This window comes from Periplaneta americana, chromosome 4 (genome assembly GCF_040183065.1).
Source record: "Periplaneta americana isolate PAMFEO1 chromosome 4, P.americana_PAMFEO1_priV1, whole genome shotgun sequence".
Taxonomy (NCBI): domain Eukaryota; kingdom Metazoa; phylum Arthropoda; class Insecta; order Blattodea; family Blattidae; genus Periplaneta; species Periplaneta americana.
The window spans coordinates 190,195,353-190,211,194 of record NC_091120.1 but is presented as its reverse complement, the minus strand read 5'-3'; the positions used below and the strand labels follow the sequence as shown (position 1 = coordinate 190,211,194).

The window sequence follows — 15,842 nt, the reverse complement described above, 5'->3', positions numbered from 1 at the left end:
ACCGGATGAAGACAACGCTACTTTCTGAGTGATTTTTACAATACAAGGTAGTTGTATGAGAAAGGTTGCCTTTTGTTCACTCATATTTACAGTGGGCGGTATGGGGTGAGTGCCTCTATTACTTCCTGGGATTAAGGACGTTATGTTTAGTCCCAAATATATCTTTTCTTGGGTAGGTGAAAAGTCTTTTTAAAATATGTGTATTTCAAATTGTAAACTTCCCCAGCAGAAGTTTTTTTTTCCCCCGTTTAGAGAAGTAAAAATGAATAAAACCCCTAAATATGTAGGTTCATGTAATACCAAGCCATAATATGTAATATGGGGTAAATATGTAAAAATATGTAGTATCAAACTTTAATATATTAGTGGTAATTACAAGATTCGCAAAGATTTGTTATTTATATACGGTTAGGTTGAAAGGAATATAATATGTAATTACATAAAAATCCGGTCCCTACTGATAAGTGTTCAGTATTTTTTTTCCAATCTGTCTGGAAACTATTTTTATCATGACTTCTGACGTCACATCCGGCTATTTGGTCAACTATCTACTTCACTTCAGCCGTAAGTGCAGCTTTGGGACACGGTCTAAGTATTTATAAACTTAGTTCACAATTATTACGTGATCAACAAATTATATTCTTAAGTGATATAATGTTAAAAGTTGTGTAATCAAGATGTATAATCATAACATTAATCACTACAATTTCCAACAACTCATTGGCGTCATATTGAAGTGTGAATCGTTTCGATTATCGATTACATTGTTGTCTGGAGACTAGGCCTCATGGAATGAGGAAATGGTTATGAAGTAGCTAACGAGAAGGCTCCGCCTTGTTAAATTGAAATGAAGAGTAGACAGAAAAGAAAATAAATATAGAACTTTTATTTCAGATCCTAAAAATTATTACAATCCCAACCATGCCCACAATGATTACGAAGAGCATAGACGTTTGACGTATTTATAGGGATTCCATGAATCTGCTGTCACTTTTAATGGTTGGAATTTATTCATCGCAAACAGTAACCATTTCCATTGCAATCATTTCAAGTCCGTGATTGCTATCTAATTTCTTGGATAGCGTGGTATTGAAGATTGAATTTCAGCTGAAACGATATATCGCTCAACGTAAATATTTTATTTGCATTTCATGTAAATATGTGACACACGAGAGAGGTTTTCATAGAAATGCGGGATGATTTACAGTCACGTCTACTCTTCTTGTTAAATGCACTATCCATGTTTGCTTTGACTGATATCTGAGAGACGTCAATGTATCGTTCCACATGAGATATGTTTGTACGATACTATATCGAACAAAAACGTGTATCGATAACTAAGGAGTGGTATCTCGTATCTGTAAATTTGCATGTGAATCAAACAACTGTTTCAAAATATTTTTTTTTCTCAAACTACACAAACTTTTTATATATGTTACTGCTTTGCAAGATCTTCTACTCGAGGACAAAATATTAGTTAACTGTCCAATGTTGTGGACATAATAATAATAATAATAATAATAATAATAATAATAATAATAATAATAATAATAATAATGTAGTTAAACTAAATGACCATGTTTGTATTATACGAGGTATCATTTCTTAGCAATCGATATGTTTTGTCCTACACGCTTATTACATATACAAAAATTCTTTTGTGCGAGATCGTGCGTATTTGCTTGGTTTCCGCACAAAACCAATCCGCGGTAAGTCTAAAATTCCACATTCAGTATTCCCAAACAAACACACATAACAATTTCCCTCTTCTTACCGCTTAAGTGACATATTGATTTTACTGCTTTAGGCTTTTAACATATTATTTTTAGAGACGTTCAATATAGTAATAATTATAAATTGGAAACTTACCATTGCAATTTCACCTAAATTGCACTGTTAATTATTGTTTTTAAATATTTGCAAACATTAAGTAAACTCTACAACTCCACTAAAGTTACTGCATTTCGTGATGCATGTAACATTAAGGAAGCCGTTTGTTTTAAGTTCGCATTTATAGACTAGGGGGAAAAAAAGACAGATGTATATCACGGCCTGCTGGAGTATAGTAAACACAGAAAACATTTTAAAGTAACAATGTTGAAGATAGATTTTTTTTTTTTTTCCAAATTTGCCGTCATTGAACAGAAACCAAGATGGAGATTTCATTGCAACTAATTAGAAATTCCTCTTTCAGGTATGTAATAACGATCTTCGCACAAAATAATGTACGATACACGAGCGGTATGTTTTCTTTCAACTCTCGGAAATTAAAAAAGCTCAACTACGTTTCGCTTTTTCAAACTTTTCCTCGAACATGAAAACTTCAACATACCGCTCTTGTAACGCATATTACTATTCCAGTCGTTATGTTTCACCAACATGGCCGCGAAAGCTTATGCCAACATTTAATTTTTCATTGTCTTTGGTAGTTAGTAGTAGGAAAGTTAATATTTCTTAATGTTAAAAGCTATTTGAATTACTTGGAAATTTACATTTTTGTATCTGTCATACTGAAGTAGTGAGATTCAATCTTACATTTCTCTAATCTCTTAACAGCAATCGATTAGATGCAAGATAACAACAATTAAACCTTAACTAATAGATTAATCTTATCAAAGATTAAATGTTTTGAAACAGTTTGAAAATTTTCGCAGTCAAATATGTGATGGTCCTTATAACTGAAAAAAAAAAAAAAAAAAAAACCACACACACACACACGCAATAATAGATTAAATGTCGCAAATCTTACTTCTCGAACAGTGAACTGTACAGAATAAGGTCAAAGAATCACTTGCCCTGTTTCTTATGGCAATAGCAGAACTGTGTTAGCAACTGTTTTGAAATGAGACACTAAACAGTAAAGGTATTTCCTATTATAGACAACCGGCATTAGAAGAAGTTAGTGCTATGTGCTTTCTGTCCTTATCCCCAAGAAAAACACCCGTTGTACACATTTATGTTAGAGGCTGGTTAAATCCCAGGATCGCAGCCGAATGGATTAGATTAATCGAGAAAATCCATGATCGGGAATCGAACCCGCACCTTTCGTCTTGCAGCACAACGCCATAACCGCGACGGTATCGCACTCTCCCGAAATGAGTGAGTATTGTTATTGATATATTAAGAAATATATAAACTTTCCTGCGTTTCTATTGACAAGAATTTCGCTGTCGAAATGACAATTGTCATACAATAGATGTAGAGACCTTTGACGTTTTGATGGAACCGATATGAAGTTGTGAAACATAAGATGACTCTACATTTCACAAAAAAAGTGATGGATTATTATTTGCAAATAAAAAAAAAAACTACAGAAGCTATAAGCGTAGTAAGGGACAAAAGTTATATTTCATATAAATAATTTCCACCGCCATTAAAAAGAGAATATATTATAGCATTTTGAATTACTTTTATCATTTTTATTTCAGGAGATACATGGTTTTAAATTCTGATCATTTTCCTTAGACTTTAATTGCACATTGAAACTTGACTCTGTGTCTTTTGACACGAATATATATCTTTGTTTGATGCACAATTGTTGAGAAAAATCTAACATGTTTTGCGTAACACGAAGTTCAAAAATTCTCCGCCAGGTTCTGCACGTCAAAGCATATGCGTGTTGCCATCTATCGAGTGTTGCGTAACCTACATGCAAGTGACTAAGTGGCGATTTTTTTATGTGCATATGATTGTAGTCGGTTACTTATCGATCTTGTATCAGCTACTATGTTCTTTAGTGTAAATTAAATTGATAACAGCGAGGATTCATCAAATCGTATGAAAGTCTGATTTAAGAGAAATAAAACAAACTTGACGGTGACGGAAAATCAGTTGTTTGTAACATCTCAAATCGAAGAGAACTTAGTATCCATTATATAAAAAGCTGTTTGCAGAATATCATAAGAACGTTACTTAATTAATCTTGAATTTGAAATTATAATTCAGTTTTTTGTTCGTAATAACGATGTGCACTGAAACACAATTAATCTGAGTTAAGGGGCGTATTTGGGCTAGAGAAATATTTTTTATGATTTACTGCAAGTTCAGTAAATTATTCTTTTGTGTAATTCTTCACTGCTTAATAAACAGGATATTCTGTTAAAATGAAGGCAATTTTCATTTAAAAAATTGCAATTTAACAATTTATAATTGAAACAATATTCATTTACCAACGAAGTTTATAAGTGAGATTTCATACTGTTATTATATAAACTTTAGGGATAGTGTTCTTTACTTCACTATTTGCTTAGCTTTGCTGAATCACCCTGTATATATTGATGTTTCTCCAAGGAAAGATGACGATATGCCGGCAACTTGTGCTTGAGTGTTTTGTTTGCAAGTGATCACGGTAACGGAATAACGAACTTCGTATCAGCGTCATCATATCTTCGACTAATCTTGTAGGAAATGTCCAGAGACAAAGAATGTTTTAAGCAATTCGCCGATGACAACATACTGAACTATCTATTTAAACGAGAATGAATATATTCAATCTTATCTTTGTGAAAATAAAACATACAATTTAAAAAAAAAACATCAGGTTCTAAAAGTCGACAAATACAAAAAATGTATGTTTTCAAATAAATGCTAATTACATATAGCCTACAGCATTGTAAGGTTTTAAAGCTTTTTGCTACTGAATTCAAAAAGTAATTCAAAATGTGTATCTTGGCAAATTGATGTTCAATTAATAATTTCGCTCAAAATATAGTTTTTCATCTCAGTGTAACTTAGGTAACGGATCTTAAGTCCATAAATGCTCGGTTGCAAGGAAATACCAATAAATTATTCTACATTTAGGTAACGAATCTATAGATCGAAATATATTTCATGCTGGAGACATTAAAAAAATGTATAGCAACGTCAAAATAAAAGATACTACCAATCAGAGTGCTGCATTGGAGTTAAATCTTTCGCTTGAACTCGGTCGAGTGTCGCACCCTCGAGTGAGATACGATCGGTCGTGATACGCTCGTAATAAATAGAAGCACAGCACAAGGTCATCTCACCGACATGTCTTATCTTGTATGAAAGGCGACAGATAAGATACACATATGTTTTGCTCACACGGTAAAAATAAGGCTTTATTTTCTGCGTTTATGACAAACTTTTAATGGAACAGTCAATGGAACGTACCAAAACAGGAACAATGAAGTTATAAATAAAATAGTATGAAAAACTTCGATATACAGTTATTATTGCTGATTAATATTTATTCAATATTTTATTTACTACATATGTAATATGATAGGTCCATACATAGTGTTCCGCCTATATACTGCGTCAAAATGTAGAAACGTTTTACAAAATATTATTATATAGCAGTAGATTAATAACAATATTAGTACAGAGATAACGTCACAGAACATATAATAAAACGAATAATCATGCTGCACAACTGTTACAGACGCAAAGATTGATACACTAATTATTAGATATTATTATTATTATTATTATTATTATTATTATTATTATTATTATTATTATTATTATTATTATTATTATTACTGGAAAACTTGATAAATTTCTTGCATTATCGTGATTGTGTTCTCCGTTTATAATAATTACATTTACATCCAATAACATCTCTCAGATGTGGCAAAAACAAAATCACTCCTGTTTGGGGGGGGGGACATTTTATATTACATTTTAAAGCAAGTTTTGTAGTTGTACTATGGAGAGGTTAGTTAAACACTGCAAAGTTTTGAAATGATAAACATCTACAGGGACATCACTTTATTTTTACCAACATTTTTAACATTAACCTGGCTATACTCGGAAACACTGTTGCCCCCTTCCATTACAGGAGTTTGATGTTACTAGTGCAATATGTAAACAAATCATTTTACTAGGTATAGGAGGAGAGAAAAGTGGTGTATCCATTTATGTTGTAGGGAAATACGATATTACGATTTTCAGTTTGATGATCACTTTTACGGAATTTATCAAAATACAGTAGAGTAGTAGCATTTTTTTTTTCAAAAACTCAACTTTTCAGGCGGATATGTTCGTTATGTAATGTCTACTTTATTTAGCATATTAATTATTGGTGTTAACATACAATATAGAGAGTGCATTTAAATTGAGGGGGTCATAAGTAAAGGGCTGTAAGTGCACTTAAGTTACTTTTGAGAAAATGGGGTTTAAATGTTTAAGCTTTCGTAAAATCGGTAAAACTTTTATTTAAATTTTAATGTGTGATGCGATTAAAATATCCCTTTGCCACTAAAATTTTAGATACTTTAGCTTACACTGGATGCACTTAACTCATGTTATTACAAATGTCACTAGCATTCCTTTGCTTCTAGCCACCCCAATTCAAAAAAAAAGCTAATCTGAATTTTTAAACAAGTTGCTGAAATGGTTGCCGTTCATTACAATGCAGGCTTCAATTCTTTACGCATATTATTAAAAACATTTTGAAGCATATTCTCTGAAATTGAATTTATCGTTTCTTGAATATAATTTTTAGTACGATATTATTAATATAGGTTCTTTCTTCTATAGAAAACGCAACCATATTTCTGAAACACACTATACACTGCAGTGTTTACTTCACTGCTTGAAGACTTCGAATCCAACAGCGGCCGTAAGTTTGTGTGTCTGACGGGAGCAAGGACATTAGTGAAGGGGTGGTAGTGAAGTACATTCAGAAATACAGGTACAATAAAAATGCAAGTAAAAATAAAATGATGTCCCTGTATGATGTTACTACGCAGTTCATCACTGTAACAAGAACGAATGTCTAACGCTCGGCTTATACCGTTCGAGGATTTATCGCTCGTGACAATTTTACCCATCATGTATGTGCGCTACCTATCGGATTATGCCATGAACTACTTGGCGCTCGAGCGAAAACGTCCGATGCATACCTCTGATGAGTATTCTATTTTTTGCGAGAGTAAAATGAGGTTGGAGATAGCGTTGATAAAATCTCACCCTCGTAGTACCTATTTTAAGAAGTATGAGTGTTCTACCTCCTTGATTCAATTCTCACTTTACCTTGACTAAAGGAAATAAAAACATCGAAACTATTAATGAGTTGGACATGACATTTTTGTAAAAAGCATTGCACTTGTTTCCGAAATACCTGTTACTTAGCAACATTCTTCTCAGATTTTCTTTTTTATTCAGACAACTGAAAACAAAACACTTCGTACGTGTTATTATAGTCAACACGCCTTTTGATTCAGCCAATGGCTTTACGTATTGAGAGAGGTGTCGTCATGGCAATGAAAGAAACCAGTTTCCGTGTTCCACCTTACATCTGAGTTGTCATAATATTTACGACGATTTTATAGTTTCCTTCACTGGAGTGACGTCAAACTCTTGTGGAAGCCAACAGCCAACTTTTTCTTAGCTCTTGACGCATTTACACTGTCAGTACAAACATATAAATAGTGATGTTAAAAACGCAGAACCTATTACTATTTCTGTCTGTCCTTCCAATGGAAAACAGACGTTGTTTTAATATAATTTTCATTTTGCGGCCCTGAGGACAGGTTTAAGTTTTTGTAATGTTCGAATTATACAAGAAATAGGCCTACAGTTAACTTTAGGATTCATAATTGTTCGGTTCACCAAAATCCTTAGGCTCTTTTCAAGATAAAATTTATAAAGTTACAAGAATTGTTTGTTTAATAGTCTAGTAACTGATTATTAAGGAACGGAATTTGGAGTAGTAAAAGCTAGTATTGGCATCTACACAGCCATTTGTTTACAACGCTTTATACCAAGTCCTCCCCTCCATGACATACTCGCAGGTCTCTGCACGTCAACAACAGGTGAACGGGACAGTTGTCGCATAAGAACTTCAACATGCAGGTTTGCAGTTCAGAGTAGTGAAGTGTAGGTACAATGCCGAAAGTGAAACCAACCAACAATACAAAATTGAAAGACTATATTTGTAAAAGCTCGGATCGAATATCAAAATTCAGGAAACAATTCCCTCAATTATCGCTTCCCCCATGTCCAGTTCTTAAGAGATGGGGGTCATGGTTAGAAGCTTGCAATAATTATTATTACGCACATCACCTCCACTCTGTGAAGAAAGTGGTCCAGTCTTTCGATCTTGATGACGCGGCTGCTATTCAAATATGCCAGGAACTGCTAAATGATAGAATAATCAAAAAAGAAGTCATGGATATTAAGTCAAATTTTTTATACTTACCGGATACCATTATTCGATTAGTACAGTCAGGGGTAGAACTAGTTGAGCAAATAAATATTATGAGTACTATTGTAAATAAACTGAGTGCAGTAGAAGGTGAAGTAGGAAAACGTGTTGGTGAAAAAATGAACAGAGTTTTGATTAAAATGATAGGTATAGTATTCTTAGTCGGATTTCAGATACACTAACAAACATGTGTCCCAATGACGTCATTCAACATGTGAATTTAATTGACGTATTTTGTTTCAAGTACTCTCCAATTGTCTCTGCAGATGTAGAGCGGAGTTTTTCCATGTTAAAAAATTTCCTTCCTTGCAAAAGAGCAAAGTTGTGTTTAGAAAATTTGAAAATGATATTTACAATTTATTATAACAAGGCACAGCAGGAATAATTGTTTCATCACCAAAATATAGCATTAATTGAAAATACCATTTCGTTTGGTTCTACATTTTGTTCAACATTTAATGATACTCTATTAGGCTATGTTGTAAATATTGTAGTATATTATATATATATTCTAAATACTGTAGTGTACGTTGTGTACATATTACCATATTTCATGATACTGCAAATAAAGGTTTTAATTTAACACGCTCCTGACAGAAAAACACACATATTCAGAGGCGAGTTCCATACAGAAGACAACTGTCTATCAGCCATCAATATGTCCACTGACACGCGAGGACGCAGAGATTGATATTTGATTATGTATATTTGTAATGTTGTTTATTGGTGTCTTGTGCGTCGCCAAGAAAAACACAGGTATTTCAAAATGAAATGCAGATTATGTATATAGGCCACTATATGTCATTAAACTATTCCATATGTTTATTCTGAAATACGTTCACAGCACGTTGCGTGTAAGTTTGTATGAAGTGAACTGTACTAGTCCATGTTATCACGCAGCTCGCTTGACAGTCACTGAGCTACGAATATCTATACTACGTTTCACCATTCTTTATAATACTCTTAATCCCTTTCCCTACTGATCATGAATTACAAAGCCATCCTAAAATTGTGACACGGGAAACGAATGGTTGATATGACGATAAACAGACCTCGGCCTAGGGTTACCAAGTCACTAGACTGAAGTTTGGGACGCACGGAGTATAAATGACGTCATGACTCGTGGGGTTGTGTGGCACTGGGAGAGTACACTTGCTTTCGTAACAAAGTGCATTACCGTTTCTCTCATTGCTGCTTTTCGTGAGCCCGTGCGATCACCATACGTATTTAAGACCCTGCGAGTAAACAAGTATATTTCATCTTGTTTTATATTAAACTAGCCGTACCCGTGCGCTCCGCTGCACCCGTTAGAAATAAATATAAAGTAATTACATAATTAAAATAGGACATTTGATCCAGGGAACATTCGTGTTTGATAGAAGGATAAATCGTTTAATATGTTACTTAATTTAAATTGCATCCAAATAATTAAAATGCGATCATTTTGGTCCAGAGACACTCATTTGGTGCAATGACAATTCCTTTAACATGTTTCTTAATTTTTATTACATGCAACCATAGTTTAATGAACATTGACATCATTTAGATTTAATGTGTATACTTTATTTTATTGTAATTGTTATAGGTTTCCATTGAATTACGATAATAACTTAATTTTAACCCTTGTTTTCTACGTATTCAGTAAATGGCGTTTGGCCCACTATGGTTCCGAACCCTTCAAATAACTTAAATTATATAATATTATATTATATTATATTATATTGTATTATATTGTATTATATTATATATTATATTATATTATATTATATTATATTATATTATATTATATTATATTATATTATATTATATTATATATTATATTATATTATATTATATTATATTATATTATATTATATTATATTATATTATATTATATTATATTATATTATATTATATTATATTACATTATATTATATTATATTATATTATATTATATTATATTATATTATATTATATTATATTATATCAGAAGTTACTGTAATAACATTATAGCATTATGTCCATCGAGAGAAACTACACTTTCCAATGGTGAAATAATAATTAATTATACAAATCGGTTAATTTAGCTTCCGATATCACTTCATACAAACACAGAAACATTCTCTGTAGGCTATCTTTCATAGCTTTCGATTGTTGCTGTCCAAGGCCCCTTATAGACGAAGTCATTTGTTTTTTATTTCATTATACGGCCTTAGATGGCAGTTATTTTAATTTTAAAACTCATTTATCTCATTAAATATCAGTCCTACCAAAATTTTTCAAGGAATAAAACTTATCGCAAATTACGTTTAAAGAAACATTTGTTATGTAACATGTTTCACAAAAATCAATAATAAGCGAGATATTTCGATTTATTTAATTCAGGCCCCCTTATAACCCCCCTCTTAAATAATGTATTTTAAATGCCATATACCCTAAAATCTAAGTTACAACGAACTTAATTTATATTCCAATTTTCATCGAAATCCGTTCATCCATTATCGCGTGAAAAGGTAACAAACATACAGACAGCTAGACAGACAGACATACAAACAAAAACTTCAAAAAAGCGATTTTCGGTTTCAGGGTGGTTAATTATATATGTTAGGACCAATTATTTTTGGAAAATCGAAAATTACCAGAAAAATTTCGGCTACAGATTTATTAATAGTATAGATTATTATGTATCCACAAGGTCGGGTATTTACGGAGATCTCGAAAATCACGACATAATAGATACACAATAGATTTTTACTAATCTTTACGATTCTGATTAATAATATGTGGATAAAACAAGCGCGACAAATCGCGAAATAGAGTTCTAATAGCGAAATATGAACACATTTGCGAATTATTACTATTGTGTCGTTTTATAGCGAAACTGTTTGTAAAGATGATATATATTTAAGAGATGGTAGAATTGCGGTAGGCGAAACACAACATAAAATTGATAATTAATTTTGAAGAAGAATTGTGGGAGGATAAACGGATAATGAAAATTGGAGTGGATCTTGAAGAAATAGTCGTCGATATATGGGAGTGGAAGCGGATGGCAAAAATGTTAATGGATTATAAAGGAACTGCGGAATGAAAACAAGGCAAAATATGGTGATGGTTACTATTGTTGTTAATCATGAATAAGTTCTGAAATTAAAGTTTGAAGGGTGGTGGCACGTCTATAATATCTACTCACTACCGCTTTTGTCAGCCAGAAACTTCTCTGTGGTCTCCTATACCGACAACAAACTCTAGCCGTTTGGATAGCCGTATTCTATTATCGAAACAGAAAAAGTTTAAAGAAGAACTTCGAGTGTGATATCTAACCTCGGGCGCTGAATCCGAAACTCCCGTATACAAAACCAAAAGCTAACGTGCATGCATCTCGATCGATGTGAGGAAACCTCGAATTCCTTCCTAGAAGAAATAAAATAATGCAAGCAACAAGTCGCCGTTCATATGCTCCATGTGCAGCAGGTAATCGTACTCTCTTGCAAATAGATTCAAATACAGTGAAACCTGTTCAAGACGGAAGTGACATGGTCCTAATTTTTTTTCCGTTGTGGACAGGTTTCCGTATTATTCAGGTGTGACATTAAAGTGGAATATTTTGTCATTCATATACATGAAAAACAAAATGACATGCCGCAAACTGCAAGAAGTACAAAATATTCCATTTAACATTCATCACATTAAATCAGCTTTCTGTCGCTTATTACGTTGGTAAATCATCTTGATTAAAATCTCATTTTCTGTATAAATATTATCGTAACTCAATCATTAGTCATTAAACATTACTAAAGCTTACTAATCTCATTCTATTTAATATCTAACACTATACTCTAATACTGTACTGCATATCACTGCACATTATTAATTAATTGGACTAGGAGCCATCTATTAGAAGCCTTGAATTCTGATTTATGTCATTTCTTTCGCAGTTCAATAACTTGCTTTGCAGAATAGATCCAGAAATTGGCTTGTTCTTTGAAGAACCCACTCCCACAACAGTTCATTTATTTCCACATAAACAGTTGCTTTCTGGTTCCTTTTGTGTCACCAATATTGGCCGCACGCCACTCACTCATTATGATCTTTATTTTTTAAAGTGTCACACCTGAGTTTTCCACAACTGTACTTCAATATTATTTCACATAGACTTTGTTTCTAATTTCCTTTATCTCGATAACTTTTACTTCATCACTTAATGTTAATGCCACATTTTATGCAACTTTTTTTTTTAACCTGGAAATCACTACACTTGCGCTCTGTTTAGCTACGACAGTATACGGGTGTGAAGCATTGAAAATCTTTGAAGGGACTCGTCTGCCTAGTCAACAGGGTAATAAAATTTATGACCGACAGGCCAACACACCCTCGTACCCGCTAGAATTTTGCAAAGAAAACTTGTTTTTATCTTGGTGACCTACATATTTCGTATATTCCTTGAAATTACGCCCTGTTTCAAAATATAGTTACAAAATATAGTGTGTCCAAAATATTGTTTCCGTTTTGAACAGTAGCAGACAGTTTCCGTTTCCGCGTTGGACAGTTTCCGTTTTATTCAGGAAAAATTACACATAATACATACAAATTTCGCCGGGACCAATAAATTGTTCCGAAATAGACAGGATTCCGGATTATTCAGGTTCCGATTTGAACAGGTTTCACTGTACTACATTCAGCAATGTATGTAGCTGCACAGTTGCTTGCAGGACTTACCGCTCGGTGGGATATGCATTAGCTTCTGTTCAGAGATAACACTTACCTGCAAAGAAAAAAGAAAGTGTGTTACAAAACAGTGATGAAAGTTCAGAGCATTATTCAAATTATTAAGCTTATTACTGTTACTATTTATTACTATTTTATTTCTATTTATTTTCTGCGTAAATGTTAAATAGTTTAACGGTCTTACTAATAAAACCTCTATATACAGACGTTTAACTGTCTTATACTTATACAATGAGTAGCTAGTTTATAAGTCGTGTGTAAATTCCTTACTAATAATCACTACATACGTCGTGTATAATAGTATAACCACAGTCTACTATATACAGTCACGAAGCTAAATATGTAGTAAAAATGCAAACATGGGTAGTTGCCCACCACTAGGATCGCTACAATCGCCTCATCATCGCAGATCTCTCTCCTAGTACACGACAAAATATGTTACACTTTCGTTGTGTTCTTTTGGAAAAATAACACCTTCCTTCCATTATTGAAATATTAAATGCATAAAGTTAATTTATTATTTTAATGAAGTATATTAAATTCCACCATAAACTCGAAGATACCTGCAAGAAATACGTTTTGTGCAAAACGAACTGAAATTTACTATAATCGCTTCACTCATTCAAGATTATGGCGATAATTAACTATGAAACCAATAAATATTAATTTGCATTCCCCTTTACAACAATAATAATGGAAGTATGAATTAATGGAATAACTTACGTGTACCGGTACTCGTAGTGTAGGCTTACTTAGTTACCAAAGTGGGATGAGGTTAAGCAATAATAATCACACCAGAATTGGAAATAAAACGTGATCAATAAATTTTATTGTAACAGACTTTTTCTACGGCTCTAGTAAAGTAACAAATAAAAATAACAACAAAATTAACAGTTATAATTAAAAACATATCTTTTGAAAAAAAAAAGTAGGCCTCAGAAATAATAATCCCACCAGAATTGAAAATAAAACGTGATCAATACATTTCATTAAAACAAACTTAATTTTTCTATGTCTCTAGTAAAATATTATTATTCCAATTATTGTATTTTAGCCATTAACATTTCCATTACAACCAATAACGAACATTTCACAAGCATCAATGTGAAATATGCAACGAGCTAGCACTCAAAGGAAATACGACACAGTCCAAAGTCGACCGTGGACAGTCTATTGTTTCTAGTTTCTAACCGCTTGGAGCGCTTTATCGCGAGATTTGCAAAAAATCACCTCAAGCTTCGCGACTGTATATAGTAGACTGAGGTATAACTGTTACACAGCTACGTCATAGTTTCGTCATTACTTCATTACGAAAGGTAATAGAATATCTGAGATTGTCTATTGCATCCGGTAGAGCGCTCTAGTGTGCCGTGTTATGAATCGATAGTACAACTGGCTCTGATCGATTGCCACACAATATTTTGGTCAAAGAGTACAAGCTACAGCAATATTATTCTAATTATTCTGTGCTCTTTGGTTTGTTCTTCTGTGGTTACAAGGCAACCATCATCATAAAATGACAGTCGATACGAAAAGCTGTTAGAGGGGCGGCCATTTTTGCTCTATATAAAACGCTTAAACAAGGGGTTTCGTATACATAACTACTGCAAAGCATTTCCTATTGTATAGTTACAGATTGTTTATACAACTCTCGCTTATACACGGTTTATTAGTAACGTTTTCTGTCTCAACTCTGTATAAGTCTCGTATAAAAACTATACACGGTTTATTAGTAAGACCGTACGTCTAATCAGGTTAGCTTGCATGCAATTATATCCCCTGTATGCAGTGTTCGACAGAAATACCTTCTGAAGCCTCGGGAAATATTACTGTTAGCAGATCTCAGGAAAGCGCCGGGCAGAGAAAGGGTTTGTTAGGGTGGAATACCAGTCAGTTCGGGTGCCATAAAAGCAGAAGGTAACTCTGTATGCTATATGATAGTGGTAGACTGACTCACAGCCTCCGGGTTCCTTAAAAGCCAGTAAAAGGAAATAATAATAATAATAATAATAATAATAATAATAATAATAATAATAATAATAATAATAATAATAATAATAATAACAATAATACTTACTTACTTACAAATGGCTTTTAAGGAACCCGAAGGTTCATTGCCGCCCTCACATAAGCCCGCCATCGGTCCCTATCCTGTACAAGATTAATCCAGTCTCTATCATCACACCCCACCTCCCTCAAATCCATTTTAATATTATCCTTCCATCTACGTCTCGGCCTCCCTAAAGGTCTTTTTCCCTCCGGTCTCCCAACTAACACTCTATATGCATTTCTGGATTCGCCCATACGTGCTACATGCCCTGCCCATCTCAAACGTCTGGATTTTAAGTTCCTAATTATGTTAGGTGAAGAATACAATGCGTGCAGTTCTGTGTTGTGTAACTTTCTCCATTCTCCTGTAGCTTCATCCTGCTTAGCCCCAAATATTTTCCTAAGCACCTTATTCTCAAACACCCTTAACCTATGTTCCTCTCTCAGAGTGAGAGTCCAAGTTTCACAACCATACAGAAGAAACGGTAATATAACTGTTTTATAAATTATAACTTTCAGATTTTTGGACAGCAGACTGGATGATAAGAGCTTCTCAACCGAATAATAACAGGTATTTCCCATATTTATTCTGCGTTTAATTTCCTCCCGCGTGTCATTTATATTTGTTACTGTTGCGCCAAGGTATTTGAATTTTTCACCTCTTCGAAGGATAAATCTCCAATTTTTATATTTCCATTTCTTACAATATTCTGGTCACAAGACATAATCATATACTTCGTCTTTTCGGGATTTACTTCCAAACCGATCGCTTTACTTGCTTCAAGTAAAATTTCCGTGTTTTCCCTAATCGTTTGTGTATTTTCTCCTAACATAATAATAATAATAATAATAATAATAATAATAATAATAATAATAATAATAATAATAATAATAATAATAAGGAATAATG

At 33.0% G+C, this 15,842-nt stretch overlaps 1 protein-coding gene across 1 annotated transcript in view; it reads right to left on the bottom strand.

The window, feature by feature from the left end:
• Positions 1–15,842, bottom strand: part of LOC138698540 (uncharacterized) — a 791,920-nt gene that overhangs the window by 549,214 nt on the left and 226,864 nt on the right. The window contains exon 2 of the mRNA XM_069824545.1: positions 12,875–12,920. Coding sequence (XP_069680646.1) covers positions 12,875–12,893 — 19 coding nt within the window. The 5' untranslated portion in view covers positions 12,894–12,920. The remainder of the gene's footprint in view (positions 1–12,874; positions 12,921–15,842) is intronic.